At 45.4% G+C, this 22,196-nt stretch overlaps 1 protein-coding gene across 1 annotated transcript in view; it reads left to right on the top strand.

The window, feature by feature from the left end:
- Positions 1-22,196, top strand: part of URB2 (URB2 ribosome biogenesis 2 homolog (S. cerevisiae)) — a 36,144-nt gene that overhangs the window by 5,005 nt on the left and 8,943 nt on the right. Inside the window, exons 2-6 of the mRNA XM_008051112.2 lie at positions 192-368; positions 2,378-5,708; positions 10,023-10,183; positions 11,930-12,040; positions 13,628-13,870. Coding sequence (XP_008049303.1) covers positions 192-368; positions 2,378-5,708; positions 10,023-10,183; positions 11,930-12,040; positions 13,628-13,870 — 4,023 coding nt within the window. The remainder of the gene's footprint in view (positions 1-191; positions 369-2,377; positions 5,709-10,022; positions 10,184-11,929; positions 12,041-13,627; positions 13,871-22,196) is intronic.

Raw genomic sequence — 22,196 nt, 5'->3', positions numbered from 1 at the left:
GAAAAAGAAAAAAGATATCCCCAAACATTTATGTTACACAACATTACTACAGGTAAGTTTTAAATGAGAGTTATTTGTTTTTGTATTCCTGGCGATTGCATTTGGTTATGACTGCAGTGGTCCTTTAATGTCCAGCATCTTTCTCTCGTGGCCAATACATTTATTTCAGTGTATGTTTCCTCCAAATTCAGGTACTACTTGATTGGGCAAGACAGTCATTGGTTGCATTTTATAAGAAAAAACTTGAACTAAAGGAAGGTATTGTTGAAAGGCTTTGGATCTACATAGATAACATTTTACATAGCAGAAAATTGCAGAATCTCCTCAAGGATGGAAAGACAATTAACCTTCAGATTTCCCTGGTCAAGGTAATTAACAGACACTTTGCTTGTGTTACATGCATCTCTTGATTTTCTGTTAATGCTAGAGGCTTATTTGTTTTGGGGTCAATTATAGGAAGTTACAGGAAATAGCGAGGTAGGGGAGGAGACTCAAGTAATGACACTATTAGAATTATAATAATAACTGGTGTCTGTCAGTTGCCTATTGTATGCTCTGTACTGTGCTAAGTATTTTGATATTTGATTTTCAAGAAAAATTTAGAACTATTTCATAGATAGGTTGTTGATAAATTTTTAAATTGGAAATGGTAGCCAGAAAATTATACCACTCTGGTTTTATTTTTTTCCTATACCTTGCTGTTGGCCTGGAGGGAGATAAAAGGCCAAAATCTGGATAGGAACTTCCTCAAAGGTTTTTTTGTCTACAAGTTATTCTGAAATCTCAGATCAGAAGTATGAGCTTCATTGTCAAAAATGAGTATTTTGAAATACCATGAGTAGATCTAATTACAGTAAAAACTACTACTAATGAACACGTAGTGTGTGTCAGGCTCGGGTTAAGTAGCTTTCCTAAAAGTTACATAGCTAGTGAGCGGCAGAGCTGGGATTTGAACATCATCTGCCTGAATGCAAGCTTGTGCTGTGAAACCAACACAGTGGCTCACCTTCATAAGTGTACTGGTGGTCGAGAAAGATGAAATGATTGAGCTAGCTGATGGTTCATAAACTTTAATGGTTCCTGAAATTGTGTTCCAAATGGTGTCACTTTTTAAAATAATAAACCAATGGTCACCAAAGTGGGTTATTCTGAATAGTCCTTGGGGTATGGGAAGAAATCTTAGAATATCTTTTTGTTTAAAAAAACATACTTATGTAATTTTTACGAATGCTGTATAATTATGTAAAATATTAACACTGTTGTATATATATGCAGCCTATAAACAAATTACACTTACCAGGTGTAAATGTGGGAATAATTTTTATTAATGAGTTGTGTAATGAAAAATTTGGACGATCAATATAGTAGAACGTTGGCATTTACAGACTTATTATTTTTGTTACAGCTTTTCCAGAGTGACCTAAGTCTGTGGCCAGCAGCTACTCAAATGGAAATAAAAATACCTCTCTCATTGTGCTGCTGAACTTGGCACCCAGGATAGATTTCATTCTCAAGATTCTATAAAGCTGGGAGCAAGTCACTTAGCCTATGAGTGAATTTAGGAATCTGCCTGGCTCTCATAGTTTCTGATATTTGTCAATTTTGGAATTTTGAGAGCAGTAAACAATTGGTGGTCTGCTGTAGAGAAGTAGTAACTGGCAACATTTGCTTTTATTTTTAAAGAATGCCTTTTGCTTGGATTTTTTTTTTTTTAGTGGAAAAAGTCTAGTTGACTATAAACATGTTTTTTGGATCATAGGATTGTAACCCAAGTGATAGTGAGTAGTTTGCTTGGTAGCATCTAAACTGAATTGCAGATTTAGGACCTAAGAGGAAGTACTTTTAGCATGCAAGCCTTAACAAAATCCAGCTTATTCAGGAGGGGCCGCAAATTTACAAAGACTCTGATCCTTTTCTGAATTTGTATTAGTAGGGAATGGGATTGTAGAAAAATTAAAACAGGTGCTTTACCACCCTGGGCCATATAGCAAGAACCTGTCTTTGCAAAAAATGCAAAAATTAGTTGGTGTGGTGGCATGCGTTTGTAGCGCTAGCTACTAGGGAGGCAGAGGTGGGAGGAATCACTGGAGTCCAGGAGGTATAGGTCAGCTGATGATCACATCATCAGCTATGATCACTGCTGAGCCAGCTTTGCTGGGTGGTCTGCAGGCAGTCTAGAGATAGAGTGAGACACCTTCTCTTAAAAAAAAAAAAGTTTTTCCTTATTTTGACACACTAAGCAAATGTCAAGTTTATTGAGATACAATAATCTGAGCATTTCTTTCTCATCAAGATGAGAGCAAAGGGTGAGTTTATTGTTTTGTGTGTGTGTGGGTTTTGGGTCAGTAATGAGTTTTCTTTCTTTCCTAATATTCAGATAATAAATGAGAGGATAGCCGAGTTCTTCCTTCCGGGGTCCCAGAGAAACATCTGTGCTGTCCTGAGCTGCTGCCAGGGCATCCTCTCAACGCCAGCCCTTGCCGTCATCTACACGGCCAAGCAAGAGCTGATGGTGGCTCTGCTGAGCCAGCTTTGCTGGGTGGCCTGCAGGCAGCCTGAAGGTGCTGTGGTAGCTCAGTTGTTCGAGGTCATTCACCTGGCCCTAGGCTATTACCTCTCGCTCCAGCAGCAGCAGGTGAATCCCCGACGTACCTTTGGCGATTTGACTGAGCACCTGCTCCAGCCCTGCCTGATCCTCAGGCACTTGCTCTCTGAGGGCACATGGACGCAGGCTGGCCAGAATCAGCTGCGGCAGGTGCTGAGCCGGGACGTTAGGAGTCAGATTGAGGCTGTGCTCCGAGGTGGAGTTTTTCGGCCCGAGTTGCTCTCATCCTACCAGCAGGAGCTCTTGGACCAGCAGCAAGGGGATGCAAAGATGGGAGCCATGAAGAACCTTCTAGCTCCCATGGACACCGTGATCACCAGGCTGGTCGATCCTGGCTACTGTGCACCGTCCCTTCACGCAACTGTTGTGGCCAACTCGGTGGCCTTGCTCTACAAACTTTTCCTGGATGCTTACTACAAGGAGGGGACTCAGCTTCTCTGCTTCCAGGCTCTCCCTAGGCTGTTTGGCTGCTTGAGGATCTCACATCTGCAGGAGGAGCAGACGAAAGCTCTGTCCCTATCAGATTGGACCTCAGAACTTTTGGTTGTAGAACAGCTGCTGAGCTCAGTGGCCAACAGCAACATCTACAACATTGCAGCTGACAGGATTCGGCATGGAGAGGTTCAGTTTCGCTTTTACCGCCGCCTGGCTGAGCTGCTGATCAACCACTCGCAAGCACACGTACCGGCCTGGTTTCGCTGCCTCAAGACTTTGATGTCTCTGAATCATTTGATTTTGGAGCCAGACTTAGATGACCTGCTGGCTTCAGCTTGGATTGATGCAGAAGTAACAGAGTTTCGAACCAAGAAAGCCCAGGAGGCACTTATTCACACTCTCTTCCAGACGTATGCCAAACTTCGACAGGTACCACGGTTGTTTGAGGAGGTGTTGGGGGTGATCTGCCGTCCGGCTGCTGAGGCGCTGAGGCAGCCTGTCCTGACCGCGGGCCCCTCTGCCGTGCTTTGTGCGTGCCTCCCAGAGCTGCCTCTGAGTCAGGTCTTGGACACGTGGTCCCTTGTGCTGGAGAAGTTCCAGTCTTTAGTACTGCCCTGTTTGCAGAGTGATGCTGACATGGCCCTGAAGTCCCTGTCCCTGAGCTCGCTCCTGCACTGTATCATGTTCAGCATGAGGAGCCTGGACAGCAGCACGCCCCTGCCTGTCATCAGACGCATGGAGTGCACCATGGAGAGGATGCTGGGAGAGCTCTTGCGGCCCCTGCTGGCCCTTCTCCTGGATACCCTGGGCCCAGATCCTGAGCTGTGGCTGCAGAAGGTTGGTGATGCTGCACTACTACTCTCTTACACCTGGGCCCAGGTGGACACCATGTTCAGTTTGAACTGCAGCCGGTATCACTCTGTGTCTGGGGCCCTGACTGGGGTTGCCCTGGGGACCTCTAACCTACCTCCACTGCTCCCAGGAGTAGAAGCACAGCAGTGGAAGAAGATAGAGAAGTTGACAGCTCAGTTTAACTCTCTGGGGAAGTATTGCTTAGAACAGCTGTACCTGCAGAAAATGAAAAGGACTGTAATGCAACCTGGTTTCCAGTCTGAAGAAGCCCTCCAAAGTTTGAGATGTGATGCTGCCTTTATTATTGGTTCTGGCAGAGAAAGTTTGACTCAAAGAACGATGGCAGGCTGGGATGGCCAGGTGGGGACAGTAAGCACACTCACATACCCAGTTGCACACTGGCACTTAGTTGTGTCGAATTTCACCATTTTAATGTCCTACCTTTGTCCAGATGATGTGAGGCACCTGGCCAGTGTCCTGCTGCGAACTTTACCAATGAGCAAAGCCCAGGAAGGCTCAGTGGATGAAGAGCCATATATCACACTTGAAAAAATATCCAGGGCCATCCTTGACAGCCCTCTCTTTCCAGAGATGCAGTCACTTCATTCTGCTTTCTTAATGTGCATGACTGGGAGGTGTTCCAGCATTCTGTGTTCTGGTGCCCAGAGTGACCCAACTCTTCTAAGTCAGCAGCTACCCTGGCTTTTTGAAAAGGACCACATGGCTGTGGCTTATTGGGAAAACAGATTTGCAAAAGTTGGACCTGAGGGTACAGAACCCAGAGGAGAAGTCTCCCAGAACTTACTATCCCTGGTCAAGAGTGACTTCCCCATCCAGCTGGAGGGAGAACAATTAGAAAGCATTCTGGGGCTCTTGGAAGTTTTTTCGACTCTAGAGCTGGACAGCCTTTTGCCGCCCTGTCATGTGCATTGTTTTCTCCTGTTACTGTCCATGGCTGTCTCCAAACTGGGACACTCTTGTTCTTCCTCACTGGCCCTTAAGTTCTTGATGACTTGCTACCGGCTTCTTGGTTACCTGCAAAGGGGAAAAAGTGCCCGCTCAGTGTTCAAGATAATGTATGTTAGTGATATTTTTGAGCTTGTACTGACTTCCTTGTTCAAAGCGAGTGCTAGATTCCTCCTTGAGACGGATGCTCCCTCTTGGCTGGAATTCCTCCAGGTGGTAGGAACGTTTGTAGAGGAGCTCATGCAGATGCTTGTCCAAATCAAACTGAGCTTGGTGCTCAATTTTCAAAAAATCACCGCATTCCTCTCTAGTTGCAAACAGTACACAGAAGCAGCTTCCGGCAGACAGTTAGAAACCCACAATGCTTTGGGCAGGCAACTTCTTCTGGTGTCTTTAACCAAGCTGTGCCAAGTCCTGGGGCCTTTCCTCAAGGAGCGGAAGCTGGGGCAGGAGGCCCCCACGGCACTGCCCGGGCTGCTGCAGCAGGCTGTGCAGCAGATGGGTGCTGTGTTACAGCTCTGTTCCTCACTCGGGGTCCAGGCCCACTGCCTTCCCTCAGCCCTTATCCCGGCCGTCTGTGCACTCTTGGAGGCTGATCTGAGCCAGTGCTGCCGGGACGGAGGGCCCAAGAGCTCCCAAGTGACAGCGGACACGTTGATCTCCCACGCGGCCCTCTACCAGGACGCCTACTCGAAGATACTTTCGGAACTGCCGGCCCTGGCAAGACGGCAACAGTCTTTTCAGGCAGCCTTGCGATTTTTGACTCTGTTCTTTTCGGCCCCAGAACTCCATCCCGAGACGGACTCTGTGTTTACTTCCATGTTTCATTCTGTGAGAGAAGTCCTTGCAGGTGAGACGTTTTCTCTTCAGCTAGTTTTATGCTGTAGAGGTCTAGTGACTATCCCCCCACCTCTCCTTAGAGCAGGGAATAAGCAAACACGATGTATTCCAAAGGTGCCACACTGAATGGCGAGAGGATCTCTCTTAGGCCTGGAGCTCTCGATTTCGTGTTCACTGTCTGCATTCTAGGTACATGTGAGCAATTACTGTCACAACTGTTACCCGTTTTTATGTAGACTCCTAGGTGTGCTAACACCTCAGCGGCTCATTTATTTTAGAGATTGTTCTATGTAAGTCTATTGTTGTGAAATCTACTCCTCTTTGGTTTTTTAGTCTTTGACATGTCCTGGACGCAGATTGCTCACATAGATAAAGGCATCGTTAGCAGGCTCTTCTGTAACAGATCATCAGTGCCATAAACTGACTTCGAAAAGGTGTAAAGCCCGCCAACTTTAAAAAACGTATAAGTGACTTGATCTCTAAGGGGCGTCGCACAATTCCTTGAGGGCAGGAGGCGGGACTGTGCCTTCCCTAGTTCAGCCCCCATCTCAGGGTGGTGTTCGGCGCCACGAGTGCTGATTGGACAGAGCTTGCTCGCAGTGTCATCACACTGTTTGGTCTGCTGCCACACTGCAAGGCAGGTAACCCGGACCTCACACACAGCCTAGAACGAGAGAGCTGATGTCTTCCTCTATACAGAGCAGACCTCTGTAGTTCCCTAGATCAAAGCGCAGTGGGCTACTCTGTAGCCATGAAGGTGATAATTATGAAGACTGCTTAGAAATACCTAAAAATTATTAATGTTAGGTAAAAAAACCCCACAATATAAAATGTTAATATGCTGTGATTACAGTTGTATGGAAAAAGATATGCATGTAGACCAGGGCCAGAAATACCATGCAAAACTTTAAATGATCATATTAAGGTGTGATTATTGCTATTTTCTTATTTTATACTACTTTGATATTAATAATCATCATAGACCAAAACTCCTTTCTGTGATTTACGTAAACTTGCTATAAGCAGGGAGATAAATTATAGTATTTTTGGATGCCCATTTAGAGCTAGTTAAAGTTTTCCTCTAAAAACGACTAAATAATACAGTAAAAGGCCAGTAAGATTTGTTACCCTGTTTGGTGTATAAAAATAAAATATACTTTTACTTCCCCCCAAAAAAACAAAGAAAGATTAACGGATGAGATTTCTTCCCCATTGCAAGACAGCACATGGCACAGCTGACATGTGGGTGGTGGTGAGGGTTGCCAGCAGGGCCTTTTCAATTTGGGTTTGGGTGGCTATGAAGGTTGGGCCAGGGCTGGGACAGCCTTGGGGCGAGACTGCAGAGTTGATCCGCTGAGCTGACCCTCAGCCCATGCCAAGCTCTGTTTCCCAGTGGAGAAGCCATGACAGAACTGGGCCACAGGCGGCCTCAGATGTGTGAGGGTTCTATGGGTTATTTAGGAAGGAAAGCCACCTGGTCTGTCTGGGCCAGTGCCAGAACTGAAGTGTCATGGCCCGAATAACGCTGTTGTCCTTGTTTCAATAACCTCTCTGTCTCTTGTCTCTTGCTTGGCTGTGGATTGACTGAAAAGACTTTGCTCTTACGTCGTTCTGTCTTCTTCTGTCAGCTTCTCTTTGAGGGAATGGTGTTTCCCTTCTTCAGGGGCTGAAATAAAGTCTTGTGAAGCCTGGTTACAGTGTTCTCAATGAACATGCTGAGAAACGCAGCTGGTGGGCTGAAGCTCTGCCCCCTCTGCCTTTTTGTTAAGCACATTACTGTGTTCTCATTCCCCTTTGGCCCTAGTGAGTCAAGACAGTCTTGAAACTCTAGTTATGTCCCTGGACTTCTGTTACCTTTGACCCCAGGGACAGAGCCTCTTGGTCACATGCAGTCAGGGTTGGGCAAGGACTGTACCCACAGCCCATGGGTGCGGGGTGCTGCCGTGTCCAGGCCTTGTACACCTGAGCCTTTAGACTGTCAGGGGTTGTGCTGGAGTTGTGAGTGGCCTGGAAGAAAGGCCAGGGGAGGAACAGCCTAAAATTTGCCCAGGGAGAGGGAATTGGAAGACCCCACTCAGGTGAGCCGGCTGGCAGTTTCCCCTCTGTCCTTGGATGGCTCAGAGGTGGGTTTCAGCTCCTAAAAGTGAGCTTTTTCAAGGAATTATTTCTGACGATAGAACAGATGACCTGAATTCACTTACAGACACCAGGGCTTTCAAAACTGCTTCTCATATGAGTGAAACTGTCCTGCTCTGGAGATGAGTGAGGTGTTGATTTTGGCCTATCTGGTTAAGGAAACAGATTTTCCCACAAAGTGAGGGATGACGGGGTGCTAGAAAGTGACCCACTTGATTGGACTGTGGGTTAAGAGGCTGCATGCAGGCCAGGTGTGAGTGACCTTTGGAAGGTAGCTAGAGCAGGTAGCGATGGCGAGTCTTCCTGATGAGGGCACTCTGCCGTGAGCACTGTGTACTTTTATTTGTCGGAGGATCTGATACTGTTATGTCCATTTTACTGATAAAGGAACTGGGGCTCAGAGAGGTCATGTGTCCCGGGTCGTACAACTTGTAGGAAATGAAGAATTAGATGTTTATCTCTTGATCAAAGCTTTTGCTTCCCCCATCTCCAGAGCTGTTAAGTAGTAAGCAAAGACTGGGAAGTAGGAAGGTGTCCTGGCAATGTGAAATAGTCTCGGAAAGATGAGCTGGGGTTAGATGATAATGGGCCTTGAATGCCCTAACTCTGCACTTTATTGTAAAACTGTGGGCCAGAGGATACTGGGCATGTTGGAAAACAGCTAGATCAGTGGTTCCCAACCTTTTTGGCAGCAGAGACTGGTTTTTAGAAGGGAAAGGGGAGTATTGGGATGCTTTCAAGATGATTCAAGCACATAACATTTATTGTGCATTTTATTTCTATTATTTTTACATTATAATATATAATGAAATAATTATACAACTCACCATTACAAAAAAAAGGCACCATTACCAAAAAAAAAAAGTCACGGACAGAAGTGTTAAAAAAAATAGTGGGTGGGTAGTGCGTGGACTTACTTAAAGCCTGCCACCAGATACAGCTGTATAGCTGAAGTATGTCAACTTACTTGCCACTCACCAGTAGGATTTTGATATGAGTCTGCAAGAAACTGATTTATTATGGTCTCTGTGTAGTAAAATCTCACTGTTAATTTTGATCTGTGTTTGCAGACGCTTCCCAGCACTAGCATCTCTGCCTCAGCTCCACCTCAGATTATCAGGCATTAGATTCTCATAAGGAGCACGCAACATAGATCCTTCACCTGTGCAGTTCACAGTAGGGTTCGCCTTCCTATGAGAATTTAATGCTGCCACTGGTCTGACAGGAGGCAGAGCTCAGGTGCTAATGTGAGCAGTGGGGAGCGACTGTAAGTGCGAATGAAGCTTTGCTCACCCAGCTGCCACTCACCTCTGGCTGTGCGAACCTAACAGGCCACGGACTAGGACCAGTCTGTGGCCCGGGGGTTGAGGACCCCTGAGTTAGATTATTTCAACAGACAGTCCCAAAAAGTTGAGCGCCTCTTGATCTTTCAACATTCCCGTCTGTTTAAAAAGATCACCTACTTCTGTATCCTTCCAACTTTATAAAGCAAATGCAGGGAAAATAGAAAAAAAGTACAGTTGGCCCTTGAACAACATGGGTGTCAGGAATGCTGACCTCCTCTCAGTCAGAAGTCCACACATGACTTTTGATCCCCCAAAACTTAACTGCTCATGGCCTACCGTTAGCCAGAAGCCTTACTGATAACATAGTTGATTAACACGGTTTTTGTGTTATGGGTATTAGATACTGTAGTCTTACAATAAGGTAAACTAAAGGGAACGTTAATTAAAAAATCATTAGGAAGAGAAAATGCATTTCCTGTCATTAAGTGGAAGTAGATCATAAAGGTCTTCGTTTCCATTGTCTGCACATTGAGTAGCTGAGGAGGAGGAGGAGGGGCTGGTCTTGGTGTCTCGCGGTGGCAGAGAGGAAGACAATCCTTGCATAAGTGGATCCATGCAATTCAAACCCATGTTGTTCCAGGGCCAACTATATAAACAAAGTAATGGTCACCTGTCTTCCGTGGTCTTCTGTGTTTGTGTGTGCTTACTGTGCACAGGTGCAGCTCTGTGTGAGAGAGTCGTACCACGCTGTCTGGGTAACCCCCTCTCCCAGCACTTGTGTCACCATGCCCCAGCATTGTGATTTTGTGACAGCGTTGGCTGTAGACGATTTCCTCATGGCTACTCTCTTAGTTCATCTCACCTGTCCACATCTTAACAGTTTTGGCTTCTTTTCCACACAGATCCTGAAATTCCTGTTCAGGCAGCAGAGGACATTGAGCGTGATTTGGGAGCCTTGTTCACCCAGATGCTAGAGGCTGGGTCCACAGAGAACTTCAGAGTGGTAATGCAGTGTATTCTGCAAGGATTAGACGTCAGTAACATGTGGAAAGCAGATCTGCAGGTGGGTCCCGTCTCACTCCCTTGTGTGGCAGGCTCAGATGGGCAAGCATTTGAGATGTGGTGTTCACCCCTAAAACCAAACAGCCAATTCAAAACTGATAGAGAATAGAGCCCATAGGCAGAGGGAGCCTCTGGGTGGGGGACACAGCTTGTGGAACACATCTGGGCTGTGGGAGAAGGAGGCCTTATTTTTCACAGCGGAACTTGTTCACATGACAAATGTGTGGTCTTATGTGAATACTAAGCATCACGTATCCACAGTACCGACACATTCTTTGTTTGAGACCTCTCCCACCGTACTTTTTGGAAAATGTTGACTTGATTTGGTCCCAGAGCCTGCATGCCAGCATTTGAGAGCCACTTGGGTTAGCAAGCCCCCTCCGTGTGTACAGCCCTGCATAGTGTCGCATATGCTGGGGTACCTCTGCATAGAGCTCCCATTCTGGGGTTTGCTCCTCCAGATGGCCCCGTGTGCTGGACTGGACAGATGTCCCCACTGTCACACGAAGATGAAGGCCACAGAACCAATGGTCAGTGGAGCCAGGACTACAAGCCAAGGTCTCATGAGGTTTTTTCTGCTTCATAAGAGGCTTACTGACTCCTGGTCACAATCAGCACTCTGGGATTAGGTATTGATTCAGGGGGGAGGAGAGCTAGAGAGATGATCTGAGAGCTTCTGGGGGGTGGGCAGGTCCGGTCCTAGTAGGGTAGCAGGAGAACCTAATCTATCTGAGCACGAGGACCCTGGGCTGGGGCCAGCTGCTCCATGCCAGCTCCCTCCCTGTATACGTGCCCATCTCTCTGGCACTTTTCATTGTGAACCTCTGTGGCATTTGGAGTCTGCGGTTTTGAGAAGGACTCTGGACTTCTGGACTTCCCTTTTGTAAGCCAAGGGGAAACAGACCCTACATTTCTATTTAGATCAGCCAGTCAGAGGAAACCTGGGAGGAAGCGAGACCGGAGCAGAGTGTTGGAGAGTGGAGACTCTGGGCGGGCAGTGGGGGGTACGAGGCAGGCAGTGTGGCCTGTGAGAGGAGAGGACATGCAGGTCTGAGGTGTATGGGCGAGGGAGGTGCCTGCATGCAGGCCCGCGGGTGGGCAGGAAGGTGGGGGAGGTGGAGACAGGACTTCTGGCTGCATGTGGTTAAGGAGGCCACCAGGGTTGAGACCAGGGTTGGGCGGCCGTACAATGTTAGGAAGAACATGGTGTGAAGTGCCCCGCACTGGGCCAGTGTCTGTTCTATAGGCACCCAGTAAAGGCAGGTCCTGCCTACATGTCTCAGTTTAAAATCATCACCCATGACCACAGCACCTAGTCTAACTGTACTTTTTCCATGCTTCCTTCCAGCTCCTCCTCTTATCCGTAAACAGGTATAGTTCTTGCTCGGTAAAGTTAAAGCCAGTATCTTGTGTGGGGACAGTTCCTTAAGAACATGGGCTCCCTATGTAGGTCACAGTTCGTGTCCCTTGTGCAGTTCATTGTCCTGGCCCATTTACGTGCTTGGTTTAGTGGAATGCTGCTGAAGGACTGCCACATCCCTGCCCATCTTCACATGCTCCCTGCCTGTAAACTGCCGTGAAGGGCACGCCCCCAGGACTGCACCCTGAGCAGGCCTTGTTTGTGTTCCCTGACACCAGGCTCTCGAGAACTCCAGCAGAACTCCAGCCCAGGGAGTGGGCCTCTTCCCCAGGAGGCATCCTATGAGAGAGTGGGCTACCTCTGCTGCTATTTTTTCCCTTTCCTTAGGCTGTTTTGTCAGCTGTTACTTTGCTCAAGCTGCTTCTGAACTGCCCCATCAGTGCAGAGAAAGCAAGTCTGCTGTGGTGTGCGTGTCCCCAGATTGTCACAGCTCTAATGGTGAGTACCTTTCGACATCTACCCTTCAGCTCATTCCTTCCTGTACCCATAAAGACAAAGGTTGGCCTTTGGGTGCTACCATCCTTTGGTGTTTGTGTGGCTGTTTCCTGAAGATGGCTGTGTGCAGGATGCTGTCTGAGTATACTGGTGTTGACAGTAGAAGCCGTGGTTTGGAGGTGATGTCAAGGGACATTTTGGAGCCTTAGAAAGCATCAAACAGGCAGTAATAAAAGGAATGTGGTGCTGAGGTGAGGCTACTGTGGGGGCCTGTTTGATCAGACGAGAGAAGAAGGAATCATGGGACTTTTGTCCAACAACATGTTGGACAGTGCAGTGCATTCATTTTTTTATAAGGGGGGTGTGTGTGTGTGTGTGTGTATGTGGTCTATGATACAATGAAAAAATGCTTTATAGAGTGGGATAATGTTGCAGATAGGAGGTTATTGTTATAATTTTTTTTTTTTTTTGAGTTGGAGTCTCACTCCGTCACCCAGACTGGAGTGCAGTGGCCGCTCCTGGCCACCGCAGCCTCGACCCACTGAGCTCCGGCTATCCTTCTGCCTCAGCCTTCTGAGTAGCTGGAACTACAGGCACGCACTACCAGGCCTGGCTAGTTTTTTTTATTTTATTGTAGAGATGAGGTCTCGTCAAGTTGCCCAGGCGGGTCTCGAACCCGCGGGCTCAGGCAATCCACTCACCTCAACCTCCCAAAGGCACGGGATTACAATAATCTTGCTCAGATACTAAATTTTGTGTCCAGAAGTTGCTGGGCCTTTCGTTTCACTAGAATAAAAGCCTGGTTCAGACAGGGATACCCTCCATATTCCTGCCCTCCAAAGATTCTGACCTGTGTATTTCACACTTGAGTGCAAAGGAGCAGTGTCTGTTTCACCATCATCCTCAGCCTAATTCTAGCTTTTGCCACCTGAGAGAATTGCCCTGGATTAGCAAATTCCCAGGGCAAAAGAGTCTAAAAAATAGAACATCCCGTTCTGTCCTGTTTTCAGTTTTTGATTTTGTCATATTCCTGAGCATCCACATTGTGGGTACAGGGTGTCATTGTCACCAGTGCATGTGGTGAGCTTCAGAAGGAGAGTCCCATGGTCTGTGGGGGTGGGGGGAGGAGGGCGCCCATACTATCAGGTGGGCACAGTATCGACGGTTAGCATGGTAGGCCCATACTGATGAGAATACCAGGTTAGAATCTGCGTAGGTTCATCAAAAGAGTGTGGTAAGGAGTCTGCACAGCTAGAACACCCACACAAAAGGGATCGTTCTGGGAGACAGGACCCGGAGGCCTCGTGGGGGTGCCCTGTGTCTTAGGAGATTCACAGCAGAGCTCTCCCAGGTCACGTAGGTAAGGCTGTGAGCTGTCCCTCCTCTTGATTCTGTTTTCTGTTCCTGATGACAATAATCAAACATCTGGATCTGTAAGAAATTTAACAAGTGATGTGTTTACCTGCTCATTGACCACACCAGTTAATTTTGGAGCATGGACATTGTTACCTTGGCCATTCGGTGCTTCTGCTTTTGTGTTATTTCTTTGGAGGATCACCTGATTTCCCTTTATCTCCTCTGGCTCTGTAGCTGCTAAGCCGAGAGGCTTGTCAGGAGCAGCCTGTGCCCCTCCCAGTGGTCGGGCCCATCTTAGACGTCCTGGCTGCGGTGCTACGGCAGGGGGAGGAGACCATCAGCAACCCCCATCACGTCAGCCTGGCCTTCGGCATCCTGCTCACAGTCCCCTTGGAGCACCTGAAGCCGCCGGAGTATGGCAGCCTTTTCCTGAGGATGCACAGCGTTCTTTTCACAATCCTGCAGTGTCACCCCAAGGTGAGGGGGAGGGAGGAGGCCTCAGACAGCTCTTCCTTGTGAGCAGAACAACTTAAGCTGTGGAAAAACAGCCAGGAAACTTTCCAGCTGCAAGATAGTGAAGATAGTGATTTGCTAGGCAAACTTCTTGGTTGCAGTAATCTTTAGGGCCCAGTCTTCAGCACAGAAGTGCTCGACCACCATATCAGGCTGTTTGAGTGAGTTTTTCTTTGTAGGATCTGACACTTTCCACAGTGTTTTTGTACTACAGGTCGAGCATTACTTTTTTCTGTTGAATTTTTTATTTTAAAAATGTAGGGTACAATTCAGGGTTAGTTTTGCAAATGTCCATTATGCAGGTACCCTTGTTGATGAGGTGGGCTCCCCCTCCCCTGTCAGTTGCCCCCTACTGCCAATCGTTCCTCTGCCTTCCCCTAGCAGTTTCTCACTACTGCCAGTCTCACCTCTGTCCTTCCCTGTCAGTTTCCCATGGCTGCCAATCCCTTTCTTATAGTATTATGATAGTTGTTCAAGGTCCACTTACGATTGAGAATATGTGACACTTGGTTCTTTGTTTTTGTGGCAGATCACTCAGTGTTATAACCTCTGAGTCCATCCAAGTTGCTGTGAAGTTCATAATTTTGTCATTCTTTATGGCTGCAAAATAGTCCATCGTGTATATGTACAACTTTTTTTTTTTATCCAGTCCTCTTTTGATGGGCAGCATGGTTGGTTCCATGATTTTGGTATTGTAAATAATGCTGCAATAAACATGCATGTGCAGATATCTTTTTCATAGTGATTTGAGTTCCTCTGGGTATATTCCCAGTAGGGTGATTGCAGGGTCGTATGGGAGGTTGATTTATAGATCTTTTAGTAATTGCCACATTGTTTTCCACAGAGGCTGTGCTAGTATACACTCCCACCGACAGTGTAGGAGTGTTCCCTTTTCGCTGCATCCTCTCTAGCATTTGTTGTTTTCTGAGTTACTGACAATGGCTACCCTGACTAGTTAGGTGGTATCTCAGTGTGGTTTTTGCATTTCTTTGATGACTAGTGAGGCTGAGCGGTTTTTCATGTATCTGTTGGCTGCTCATATGTCTTCTTTTGAGAAGTGTCTATTTACATCTTTTGCCCATTTTGTAACAGAGCTGTTTGTTTTTTTCTTTTCAGCATGTTTGAGTTCCTTATAGATCCTAGATGTTAGGCCTTTGTCAGATATACAGTTGGCAAATATTTTTTACCTAGTCTGTGTCGACTGTCTCCCGCTTTCTCGGTGGTTCCTTTGGCTTCGCAGAAGCTTGTCAGTTTGATGAGGTCGCACTTGTCTATCTTATCTCTTATGACATGTGTACTTGGGGTTTTGATCAGGAATTGGTTGCCAGTTCCAATTTCCATAGGGGTGTCTCCTGCATTTTCTAAAGTTCTTATAGCATGGGGTTTTATGTTTAGGTCTTTGATCCATTTAGAGTTGATTTTTGTGTGTGGTGATAGGTAGGGGTCTTGTGTTAACCTTCTGCATGAGGTCAGTCAGTTTCCCCAGCACCATTTACTGAATAGTTTCTCCTCTCCCTAGTGGTTGGTGGTGGAGGCTTTGTCAAAGATGAGTTGGTTGAGAAGCAGTCTCTATCCTGTTCCATTGGTGTATATGCCTGTTCTAGTACCAACACCAGGCTATTTTGATTACTGTAGCTTTATAATAAAGCTTACAGTCTGGGAGCGTGTTACCGCCTACTTTTTTTTTCTTTTGCTGAGGATTGTTTTCATGGGCATTTATGTTTCCATATGAATTCCTGTATTGTCATTTCCAGGTCTGAGAAAAGAGCTGCTGGTAATTTAGTGAATATTGCGTTAAATCTGTAGATTGCCTTGGGTAGGATGGATATCTTAACAGTGTTTGTTGATTCTTTCAGTCCATGAGCATGGAATATTTTTCCATTTGTTTGTGTTGTCTTTGATTTCTTTGAGCAGCGTTTTTTAGTTTTCACTGTAAAGGTCTTTAACTTCTCTGGTTAAGAAGATTCCAAGGTATTTCATTTTTTGTGTGGCTATTGTGAGTGGGATTGTGCTTTTTATTTTAATCTCTGCCTGCTTGTTGTTGGTTTATAAGAATGCAACTGTCTTTTGCATGTTTATTTTGTACCCAGAGACTTTGCCCAAGTCCTTTATCGCTGCAAGCAGGTTTTTGACAGATTACCTTAGATTTTCAAGACAGGCTCCGAGTGTCAGCACAGAGGGACAACTTGGCGTCCTCTTTTCGTACTTGGGTACACCTGATTTCCTTCTCTCGTCTCACTGCCCTTGCTAGGACTTCCAACACAATGTTGAAAAAGGCGCGAGAGTGGGCAGCCTAGTCTTGTTCCAGTTTTCAGGGGAAATGTTTCCAGTTTCTGTTTGTTTAGCAGTGTGCTAGCTTCGGGTTTGTCATAGATGTCACTTACTATTTTGAGATATGATCCTTCTATACCTAGGTGTTTGAGGGTTTTTATCAAGAAGGAATGCTGAATTTTATCAAAAGCTTTTTCTGCATCTAATGAGATAATCATGAGGTTCTTGTTTTTACATTTGTTGATGTATTTAATTGCATTTATGGTCTTGCGAACGTTGAACCAACATTGCATCCTGGGGATGAAGCTTACATGGTCATTGTGGATAATTTTTGAGATGTGTTTTTGGGTCTGATTTGCTAGAATCTTGTTGAGGATTTTTGCATCGATGTTCATAAGGGATACTGGCCTGGAGTTTTCTTTTTTTGTTGGATCTTTACCCGGTTTGGGTATTAGTGTGATGTTAGCTTCGTAAAATGATTTGGGGAGAATTCCATCTTTCTCATTGCCTGGAATGCTTTCAGTAGGATTGGTATCAGCCCCTCCTTGTATGTTTTGTAGAATTCTGCTGGAATGCCATCCATTCCAGGGTTTTTTTCCCATAAGTAGTTTTCATATGACAGAGTCAATTTCCTGTGTTGTTATTGGTCTACTTAGTGTCTCAATGTCTTTTTGTTTCAACCTGGGGAGGTTGTGTGATGTCAGAAAATCCTCCATTTCATTTAGGTTGTGAAGTTTGTTTCCACATAGGTGTATGTAGGAATCTCTGATAATCTTTTGTATTTCTTCAGGGTCAGTTGTGATTTGATCTTTTGTATTTCTGATTGTGCTTATTTGGGCTTTTTTTCTCTTTTTCTTGGTCATTCTGGCTAGGGGTTCATCAATCTTGTTAATTCTTTCAAAGAGCCAGCTTTTTGTTTTGTTGATTTTTGTATGCTATTTTGTCTTCTGTGTACTGTATTTGGGCTTTTGTTTTGATGATTTGGATTCTTCTGCTAAAGTTAGGGTTTTGGTGGTCTTCTCTTTCTAGCTCCCTTAGGTGATTTGTTAGGTTCTCAACTTGTGATCTCTCCGTTTTCTTGATGTGTGCTTGTAGAGATATAAATTCCCCTCTTATAACTGCTTTCATGGCATTTCAGAGGTTTTGGTAAGATGTTTCTTCGTTTTCATTTGTTTCCAGGAATCCTTTAATTTCTGCTTTGATTTCATTGTTGACCCAGTAGTTGTTTAGCATCTTGCTGTTTAGTGTCCATGTCTTGTGGACTTTGGGGAAAATTGTTGGTGTTGATATTTATTTTTATTCCACTGTGGTCTGAGAATGTGCATGGCAAGATTTCAACCTTATGGAATTTGTTTATGCTTGTTTTATGGCCAAGGATGTGATCAATCGTGGAGTACGTTCATGTGGTGATGAGTAGAATGTATATTCTCTGATTATTGGATGGAATGATCTGTAGATATCTGTTAAGTCCATTTGGTCGAGTGTCAAGTTTAGGTTCTGGGTCTCCTTCTTGATTTTTTGCCTCGGTGATCTATCTAGGACTGTTAGTGGGATATTCCTACTATAATGGTGTTAGAGTCAATATCTTTTTTTTAGTTTACTTAGTAGTTGCTTTATAAATGCTGGTGCTCCTGTGTTGGGTGCATATGTTTTTAGGATGGATATTTCTTGTTGATGAATTGAACCTTTTATCATTATGTAGTAGCCTTTTGTATCTTTTTTCATTTTTGATAGCTTAAAGGTTGTTTTGTCTGATACTAAGATCACGATGCCTGCCTTCTTTTGTGATCTGTTTGCCCAGAAACTTGTTTTTGATCCTTTGACTTTGAGTCTGTGTGAACCTTGTGGTGAGATGAATTTTCTTGATGCAGCAAATAATTGGGTTATGGTTTCTTGTTCATTTTGCCATTCTGTGTCTTTTCAGTGGTACATTTAGTCTGTTCACATTCAAGCTGATTGTTGAAATGTGGTTGTTTATCCCTGCCATGAGGTGCTTATAAAGTTTGTTTGTTTCTTTGTTTTCTTTTGGTTTGGGGGTTGATGTATGTGTGTGTTTTCAAGTGTGTTGTTGCACTGTGTTCTCTGTTGATTCTGTGCTCTGCTGTTCTCTTGGGAAGTGTGTAGTCATTTTTTTTTTTTCTTACTTCTGTGCTTAATACCTTTTTAAGTCTCTTGTAGAGCTGGTCTGGAAGCTACATAATCTCTTGGGGATTGGTTGTCTGGGAAGGATTTTAATTCTCCATCACTGATGAAGCTGAACTTGGCTGGATAGGAAATTCTTGGTCGAAATTGCTTTTCTTTGAGGACTTTGAATTTTGAACTCTAATCCCAGTGTTTCTGCTGATAGGTCTGCTTCTATTCTGATTGGTTTTCCCTGGTAGATAGTCTGACCTTTCTCTATTACTGCCTTTAGGATTTTTTCTTTTGTGCCTACTTTGTACAGGTGAATTACTATGTGTCTAGGCTTCGGTCTTATCATTTGATGTCTTGTGGAGGTTGTCTGTATCTCTTATGTTTAACTTGTTACATTTCTGGTGAGATGGGGAAAGTTTTCTTGGATTACCTCCTCAAATACTTGCTCCAAGGTGTTCTCCATTTCCCTTCTTCTGGCGTAGGTTTGGCCTCTTGATGTAATCACACCTCTCTTGTAGGCTTTGTTCTTTTTTTCTGAATTTCTTTCTATGTTTTTTACAGATCGGATTAATTCCATGTTCTAGTCTTCAAGTTCTGAGATTCTTTCTTCAACTAGATTAAATCTGCTTTCCTTGCTTGTCATCTTGTTATTTGTTTTCTGATTAAAAATTTTTATTGCCAAAATCTCTGTTACAATTCCTTTCAGTGTTGCATCTTGTCTTTCTTGAGTCTTATTTAGTCTTTCCATCCATTCCCTAATCCCTGTCATATTCTGGGGTCAGTCATTGGTGACTTCCATTGTTTGGGAACCAAGGTCTGATTTTTCAGGAGTTGTTCTCTTTGTTACACTTGAAATTACCTGTGGTCTTCCTGTGGTTTTTCCTCATTTGTGACATATTTCTTGTTTTTCTCTTTAGTTCTCGTTATTCAGTGTCGGTGGGTGAGGCTTTCTCTTCTGATGTTTGCTCAGCCCTCTTTTCTTCCCTGAACCGGGCTCTGGATTTGTTCTATCTTGAGACAGGACTGTGGGTAGGAACCTTTGCTATCTCTTGTTTTGAAAGTCGAATAAGGTAGGGGATTGAGAGCTAAGATTCCAAAACTAGTTGCAAATTACACTGTTCACTGATTGTGGTATGTGTTCCCTGAGACCCACTCCTCACCACCACTCTATATGACGAGACAGTACATGTGTGTACTCCCTGAGTCCAAGATACAGTGACAGCAGGGAGGAGCATAGAGAAAAATAGAATGAAATAAGATGAACAAGAATTTTAAAATAGAAAGAAAAAAAGAAATTACAGAACAATGAAAGCAGAAACCAAAACAAAAAAACAATTGAATACACAAACACAGACATACACACACACCCCAAAACAAACTGGAGTAACCGCAAAGTGAAACAAACCAAACAACAAAAAATCCCCAGGAAAACTAAAGACACATACACCGAGCACAAAATATATGGAGAAGAAAAGCAGAAAGATCAGGGAAAAAACAAAACAAACAAAAAAACACAACGGAATTCAGATTGAACACATATATTTACACACATCTTAAACTAAAAAAAATAAAAATAAAAAAAGAACAAAAACAAACCAGCAGCAACAAAAAAAAAATTGAAAGGTGAACACTCAGTTATTCACATGCACACATAAACAGAAAACAGAAGAAAAGAAAAAAGGGGGAATGCAGATCGAACCCTCACATACACAATCATGTACAAAGAGAAAATATTTTATTTTATTTTTTTATTTTATTTTTTTTTATTTTTTGAGTTGGGTCTCACTCCGTCACCCAGATGGGAGCGCAGTGGCCGCTCCCGGCCACCGCAGCCTCGCCCTGCTGGGCTCCGGCGATCCTTCCACCTCAGCCTTCCGAGTAGCCGGAATTACAGGCGCGCGCTACCACGCCTGGCTGATTTTTTGATTTATTGTAGAGATGAGGTCTCGCTGCCCAGGCGGGTCCCGAACCCGCGGGCTTAGGCCGTCCACCCACCTCAGCCTCCCAGAGGCGCGGGATGACAGGCTGAGCCCCTGAGCCCGGCGGGAAAACATTTTTAAAATAGATGAGCAAACAGGCGAAAAACGTTAAAGCACTGAAAAAACAACAGTCAAAAAGAAAGAAAGAAAGAATGCCCTCTTGTGGCCAGTTCTGTGATTGTTCCTCTTGTCTGCCCTCCTGCAGCCCTTCCCGGCTTTCACCCTCTCCCCCGTGTCCAGGCACAGGAGGGGGCGGGGAGTAGGGGTGCGTGGGGCTGCTGTCATCCCCTCCCACTCTTGTGTGGTCAGAGCCCTCTCCTTCGGTGAAGAGGTGCGGGATTGTCTCGTCCTCAGGTGTGGACTCATGGGGTGGGGCGGGGGCCACCCAGCCAGGCTTATCCTGGAATGGCGTTCTCCTGTTGCGACTGCTGTCTAGGCTCCGTCTGGGCTTGTCCTTCTCAGTCGTGGCCTGGCTGTGTGGGTCCGACGTTCAGAGGCTTGCTGTGGAGGAGGGGGTTGGGGAGGGGATGGCACAGCTGGGACTCAGCACTGGTCAGGTCCCTGCGAGGTTGTGCTCTGGATGTTCCCTGTGGGTCACGATCAGCCTCTGAGAAGACGACCCTCCAGTCGAAGAGATCAGGTCTGTTGCTCCGTGATGAGTAAGTCGGAGCACTCTCCTGCCCCACTTCAAGATGATGGCAGGGTGCCTCTTCTGTCCTCTCCGGTGGGACTCTGCTTCTGAGCTTCCTCCGCAGCCCCTGCTGCCAGTGTCCAGCCAGTCGCAGAAGTGGTGAGGCAGAGCCTGGAGCCGGTAGTCTCTCCCCCCCGCTTCTTACCAGGAAAACTTGCTCCGTGTTAGAAACCAGAAATGGCGACCTGGGAAGCCCCAGGGACCAAGCAGAGAAGCTGCAGCACCAGCTGCTGCGCCAGGAGGGTCCTGGCCTCTTGCTTGTGAGCCCCCACTTAGTCTCTCTCAGCATTATCTTCCCAGGAAGGGTTTTGTTGATTTTTTAAAATGGCGCTCAGCCGGGTATCGCTAGGGTCCAAGCCAAGTAGTTGTAGCGCCAGCCCCTGCGCCAGGAGAGCCCTGGCCGCTAGCTCTGTAGCCCTTGCTCAGTCAGCCACTCACATGCCCACTCACTCACCTGCACGTACACAGAAGTTTCCATACACTCACTCACTCATACTTGACCTACAGCATACTTCCTTTTACATTGAAGTGATTCTAGGAATAAGATGACTGCTTCTGTAACGTTTATTGAACATTGCCATTTCACTCCAGTAGCAAGCTGGTAAAAAGCATGGTATTCTCATTTTATTAATGAATGAAGAAACTGAGGTTCAGTGCCACTAAGTGATTGGACCAGTGTCACTTAGCTGGGTCTGCATCTTAGACTCAAGACTGTTGATGTCTTCGATCAGTTTTCTTTTCAGGATGCCACCACTGTTGGTGTGGCTCACAGGCAAGAACTCATAACTAGGATCTGTGGTCATGTGTGACTTAAAGACAAGGGCATGTTCTGAGAAACGCTCCATTAGATGATTTCGTCAGTGTGCAAACATCGTAGCGTGTCCTGATACAACCCGGATCGTATAGCCCTACTATACACCTGGGCTGTACAGGATAGGCTGTTGCTCCTGGGCCACAAAACTGTCCAGGTTGAGACTGCGCCGAATCTGTAGGCAACTGTAACACAATGATATTAAATAAATAAATGATATTAAATAAATATATCTAAACACAGAAAAGGTACAGTAAAAGTGCAGTATTTTAATCTTATGGGACCACTGTCATCTATACTGCGTGTTGACCAAAATACGGTTTTGCAGAGCATGACTTTGCATCATATACACATGCACATTCAGATGTTTCTCAGCACTGGGATGTTCTAAGGATAGAGACCTGC

This window comes from Carlito syrichta, unplaced genomic scaffold, assembly GCF_000164805.1.
Source record: "Carlito syrichta isolate Samal-C Ts95f unplaced genomic scaffold, Tarsius_syrichta-2.0.1 Scaffold165621, whole genome shotgun sequence".
In the NCBI taxonomy this organism is placed as follows: Eukaryota; Metazoa; Chordata; class Mammalia; order Primates; family Tarsiidae; genus Carlito; species Carlito syrichta.
Note: the sequence above shows the minus strand (reverse complement) of the source record. Positions and strands in the feature narration are given on the sequence as shown.